This window comes from Cucurbita maxima, unplaced genomic scaffold (genome assembly GCF_002738345.1).
Source record: "Cucurbita maxima cultivar Rimu unplaced genomic scaffold, Cmax_1.0 Cma_Scf00049, whole genome shotgun sequence".
NCBI lineage: Eukaryota > Viridiplantae > Streptophyta > Magnoliopsida > Cucurbitales > Cucurbitaceae > Cucurbita > Cucurbita maxima.
The window spans coordinates 411,512-417,441 of NW_019272065.1; the positions used below are offsets into that span (position 1 = coordinate 411,512).

General features: G+C 34.2%; 1 protein-coding gene across 3 annotated transcripts; it reads left to right on the forward strand.

Annotated features, from left to right (window-relative positions):
* The first annotated feature begins 1,370 nt into the window (after positions 1 to 1,370).
* Positions 1,371 to 5,743, forward strand: LOC111471191 (serine/threonine protein phosphatase 2A 57 kDa regulatory subunit B' beta isoform-like). 3 transcript variants are annotated; one of them, XM_023116891.1, is made up of 3 exons: positions 1,371 to 1,579; positions 1,653 to 3,034; positions 5,169 to 5,743. In XM_023116891.1, the coding sequence occupies exons 2-3, from the start codon at positions 1,856 to 1,858 to the stop codon at positions 5,487 to 5,489; spliced, it is 1,500 nt and encodes a 499-aa protein (XP_022972659.1). In that variant the 5' UTR covers positions 1,371 to 1,579; positions 1,653 to 1,855; the 3' UTR covers positions 5,490 to 5,743. The 3 variants fall into 3 exon arrangements, with proteins under 3 accessions (XP_022972659.1, XP_022972660.1, XP_022972658.1); XM_023116892.1 differs by having other exon boundaries at positions 1,719 to 3,034; XM_023116890.1 differs by having other exon boundaries at positions 1,371 to 3,034.
* Positions 5,744 to 5,930: the final 187 nt, after the last annotated feature.

Here is a 5,930-nt window from a genome sequence, read left to right on the forward strand (position 1 = left end):
CATTGGAATGCAGTGGACTAAATTGAGTGTTTTTTTTTATATGAAAAATAAAAAACATTTTTTATTTTTAAAATTACAATCAACAAAATAAATATTTAAAGTGGGAAATTGTTATTTGCCATAAATAGTATTTTTATAGTCCAACAGCTATAGGAAAGTCAATAAAAAAATCACAACTAATACTGTCAATAATAATAATAATAATAATAATAATAATAATAAAAGTCAACTTCAAACAATTTAAAATAAGAATTGCTTTTGGTTGACTATCAAATCTTGACTTCCTATTTATCTTTTAATTTTCTCCACAAAAAACCATCTAGTTTTCCAACTATTTTTAAACATACTTTCTTTTTTGGCATTATATTTTAATTGCTCAAATTATATATATATATATATATATATATATATATATATATAATGATATTTAAAAAGTTAAATAAATTGAATATTCAATTTACATTAATTAAATTTATAATGTAGTCTTGGCAATTTTTAGATTCCTTAAAAATTTGGTGGGGCAAAAGGTAATTTCAACCTATAGAATCAATTAATGCCATTTGGATAAATATCCGTATCAATTATTATAAATTGGAATTGATCGTACTTATTTATTCCTATCCGATGGTTCAGATTTTATTTCAAATAATAATTTCAAAATTGGACTTTATATTATACATTCCAAAATAATGGCATATATTGACACATCCTTGATTACAAGCAACATGACTATGTGACATTTTCTTAGCAAAATGACATCGCTACCCTTTAAATGTTCCTACTACAAATCTTATATCTCAACTAATTAATATTATTTACCTTAAAGAATATCACATCACAAAAGATGGCGTTTTTCAATTCTTTTTGAGCCTCTCTCTTTAGCTTATTATTAATTAAAAAAAAATCGAGTATTTGACAGTTAAATAGACTTAATTAGTCGAACAACCACCGCCAGATAAGATTCTATTTGATGAATGGATACCCTGACAAAAATTTAGGTATAAATTATATTTCATAAAAAATGAAAGTATTTTTGTCCACGTGGACACTTCCTTCACTTGTTGTCCACGTGTATTATCACAAGCCACAGCCGCTCAAGATTTTTGTTCTTCATTTTTTAAAAAATATAAAAAATAAAATGAAATAAGAAAAAAAAAGGGTAATTTGAAAAGATTAAAGCATTATCCTAAGTTTGAATGAATTAAATTAAATTATTTTTTATTTCAAATAAAGAGAATATTAATTCAATTTATTTATTTATTTAATGAAGGAAATGAAGAAGAAGAAACAACTGTCTATAAAGCCATTAAATGCAATCATTTCTTTTTATAATTTTTAAAAATATTTTAATAATTTTATTTTTCTGGTTTTAGCTTTTCGTCCCTTTCTTTAATTATCTTCCACTTCGGCTGTTCGAAATCTCTCTCTCTGGCTGTCGGGGGCTCTGTTTCTCTGATCGGATTGATCGACGGAATCACATCGATCAATCAACTCGCCGGAATTCCGGCGATTCGACTCGGATGACTCGTTACTTGGATCCATTGACGGCCAAGTTTCACAGAGATTGTATCGCGACAGGGTAACGTTTTTTTGTTTGATTCCGTTTCCCCGTGTCTCAATCCCTAATTTCAGATCCATGCTTTCTTTCGTAGATTTCTGACACTTCGAAATAATTGGTGGGAGTAAGATTTTATTCCTCTTGTTTAATCATGACTTAGGGCTATTAATCCGTGCATGTTGATCTATCGTTTCTTGGAATTGGTACCTTTTCAATCAGTGGTTCATGCTTCAGCTTTAATTCCCGTTCCTTGAATCTACCGAATATTTGGATTAGGGTTTTTTGTTTTGAGGAGTCATGTTTAAGAAAATTATGAAGGGAGGGCATCGGAAGCCCTCCAAGTCCGATGCCACTGATCCTTCAGCTTACGCGTTTGGACCGCCGGGGAATTGTAATTCAGGGTCTGTTTCGACGACGAGCGTGGTGGTGAATCACGCTTCTCGGCCTGGACCTGCAGCATCGGGCCCTAATTCAAACTGTGCTACAGGGGTTGTCACGTTGACGCCTCCTACTGGCACTATAGAACCTCTCCCGTTGTTCCGCGATGTACCTGCTTCAGAAAGGCAGAATTTGTTCATTAGAAAATTGCAGATATGTTGCTATCAGTTTGATTTTTCGGACACTCTGAAGTCTGCCAGAGAGAAGGAAATTAAGCGGCAGACGCTTCTGGAATTGGTTGATGTGATACAATCAGGGTCGGGGAAAATCACAGAAACTTGCCAGGAAGAAATGATTAGGATGATTTCAGTAAATATTTTTCGGTGCTTGCCTCCAGCTGCGCATGAAAATACAGGCCAGGAAAATGCTGATCCTGAAGAAGATGAACCTTATTTGGAACCGTCATGGCCGCATTTGCAGCTTGTATATGAACTCTTACTGAGATATGTTGTGTCATCTGATACTGATACCAAAATTGCCAAGAGGTATATAGACCACTCATTCGTGTTGAAACTTTTGGATTTGTTCAACTCCGAGGATCCTCGTGAGCGGGAGTATTTGAAGACAATCTTGCATCGTATATACGGGAAGTTCATGGTCCATCGGCCATTTATTCGGAAGGCAATCAATAACATTTTTTATCGGTTCATTTACGAGACAGAAAGGCACAGTGGTGTTGGCGAGCTTTTGGAAATCCTTGGGAGTATCATCAATGGGTTTGCATTGCCAATGAAAGAGGAGCATAAATTGTTTCTTGTTCGGGCTCTTATTCCTTTGCACAAGCCTAAATCAATTGCAATCTATCACCAACAGCTATCCTACTGCATAACACAGTTCGTCGAAAAAGATTTCAAGCTTGCGGATACTGTTGTAAGGGGCTTGTTGAAATATTGGCCCCTGACCAACTGTCAGAAAGAAGTTCTTTTCTTAGGGGAGCTTGAAGAAGTACTAGAGGCTACACAATCAGCAGAGTTTCAGCGCTGTATGGTTCCTCTTTTTAGACAAATTGCACGTTGCCTGAATAGCTCTCATTTTCAGGTTTGAAGTTATTAGATATTTTCAACTTTCTATTCATTACAATTCTATCTCAACTTAGTTATGAATATGTATACTATTAATAACTTGTCTTGCTGACAGTCATTGTTCTTATTTTACTGTTAATTCATGCTCGAGTTCAGTTAGTTATTTAGATTTTTTTGCTGTGTCTTGCAAGATTCGATTTTTATTTTGCCTCTATATTTTGATTTTCTTCCCATATTCGGATTTCTTGTAGATTTTTTTGTCTATCTCTTTTTGAATCATAAACACTATTAGTTTGTATATTGATTTGATGGGGATGGATTGAATGGCCAAAGGGAGGTCGTTCCTCTCTGGGCTTGCTGTCACTTCGTCCTTCCTAATATTACAAGCCAAAAATGGTTAAAGAAATAGACAGTGACGCCCTCTTCTTGCCATATATTTATTTATTTTTATTTTTTGACGTGAGAAAAATCTTGGTGTTTTTATCCTAGGACCTAATTTAGATTGATATATATGCTTTTGGCACAGTGAGTGGAAACTAAATACTCCACTGGAACGAATGATAGCTGAAGCTAAAAGGTCCAAGGAGAAACAAAATCTGTCTTCAATTAGCCTCAGTAGACGAAAGAATGTAATTATAAAATTCTCTGCTGTGACTGTGAGAACACCAAGAAGAAACAAAAACTAGATTCCTAATTTTTCCCGACCCTCTATCAACCCTGTGGAAAGTTCATGCTCTTTTATTCCACTTTAACTTAGTCTCGTGATAAAGTAGCCATTTAAGCAATTGAACCAAAGGGTATTACTATTCGTCTTGAAAGGGATGGGTACAAAGTAAAGACGCTGTGATACTTTTTCCTCTAGTTCAAGCCATTCCTTAACCACAAATCTGCAAACGCTAGTGCCAGAGGCTAGTAGCAAAAGGGTGTCACATGAATAATTGATCCATTTGTCCTCCCTTTTCCTGCACATAATGTCTGAGCCGGGGATAGGTTCCAGTTTAGGTATCTAAATTTAAATGGAAGCCTCCTACGAGTACTCATACCTCATGAGAAGGGGTACACCTATTAATATTAAAGGCCATCAGGATCTTTTATAGGATGTATGTCAAAGATGTTTGTGTTTAGTTTGTATGGCAATATCTTCAAAGATGTACATCATAAGTAGACACTTGCCAATTTCAAAACAATTATTTTAACCATGCATTATCACTATCAATTTAAGCTAATTACGGACATACATCAATTAGAATATTCAATTTATTTGTCTCCCATAAAAACAATGTTTTAAATGATTGATGACATAGATTTTAATGTCCGTTAATTAAGTAATTTATATCCATAAGAAAAATTTTCTTTTCACTTTCATGTCATTTAGGTTTCTTCTTAAGGTTTTAAAATGTGCATTCTTAAGGTGTAAAACAGGCGCCTGGGGTATATCTTTTTTGTACTGATGGGGCTTTTGTCTTCTAGTATACAGGCTTCTAATGCTGTAGATTAAACTGCAGGACTTATAAACAGTGAGAACTATAAGAACCCTTCTTTTTGGATAAAGAGCCACTAGGAAAGTTTATGAATGTATCTGGATGAGATTGCCATTCCAAAATAATCTGTTGTTGGAAGAGAGATTTTCATTTGACCAGTCTGTAGATCCGAAGGATTTATTCAAGAAAGTACTGATCGAGTCTTTCATACTGTGATTTAAACAAAAGTTAGGATTGTTTGGATATCTTAGGGCTTTCTTTTGTGAATAGCAACGTCTTTCCGTTTTCTTAGATAATGTTCTTTGGACGATAAGAGTGTATAGACGATAAGAATCGAACCGAGATTTTTTTTTTATCAGTGTTCAGAATGGTCGACAATACCCTTTCAGTGTATATCAAATGAAGGGCTTGGAAGAAGCTTCTAAAAAGTTTATTAAAAAACAACTCCTTGGTTTCGTTGTTCTAAATGTAGGCATGACACTGGTTTGAAAAAACTTTGTTCTGTATGTTCATTTCAGTGATCCATCTTTTTATTATAATGACGAACTACTGATACCTTTTGAAGTGTCCTTGGGAATGATGCTGTTGTGTGGATCCACTTAGAGCATTGTGTTTCAATCGCATAATTTGTTGTTCCGTTAGTTCTTACAAGGCCACTACTTGTTGCAGGTTGCTGAACGAGCACTGTTTCTGTGGAACAACGAACACATTGTTGGCTTGATAGCCCAAAACCGGGGTGTGGTATTACCAATAATTTTCGAAGCATTGGAGAAGAATATCCGAAGTCATTGGAACCAGGCAGTTCACGGACTGACCGTCAACGTTCGAAAGATGTTCATGGAAATGGACATCGAGTTGTTTGAAGAATGTCAAAGGCAGTACACAGAGCGGGAGATGAAGGCGAAAGACGTCGAGGAGCAGAGAGAGTTAGCTTGGAAAAGATTGGCAGATGTTGCAGCACAGAGAGGAGACTACATGGTAACAGTTTAAAGTGAGTGTTAAAAAATGACTGTGATATAGATGGTCCAGATTTGATGACCCTCTCCAATTTTTTTGGTATTCTTTTTCTTTATCCTCTTTTTTTTTTTTTTCCTTTTTTTCTTTCTTTTTTTTGGGATCCAAACTCCTGGGAAGGTGGAGGTGAGGTATCAGAAGAAAGAAACCAGCAGCAGTAATTGTAATTTAAAAAATGTACGGAATTTGTTTAGTAGTTTTGCTGCAGATTAAGAATGATTTGTGAAATATTATTATGTGCTTTATAAATATATATATAATATATAATATATATATATTTTTTTTTTGGTTAACTTCCTGTTTAATATTCTTTCTTCTGAATGTGTAAAATTATAAGAACCATCTTTGCTGAATGTGTAGTTCAATTTTCTTCCAGTTTTTTTTTTTTTTTTTTTTTTTTTTTTTTTTTTTTTTTTT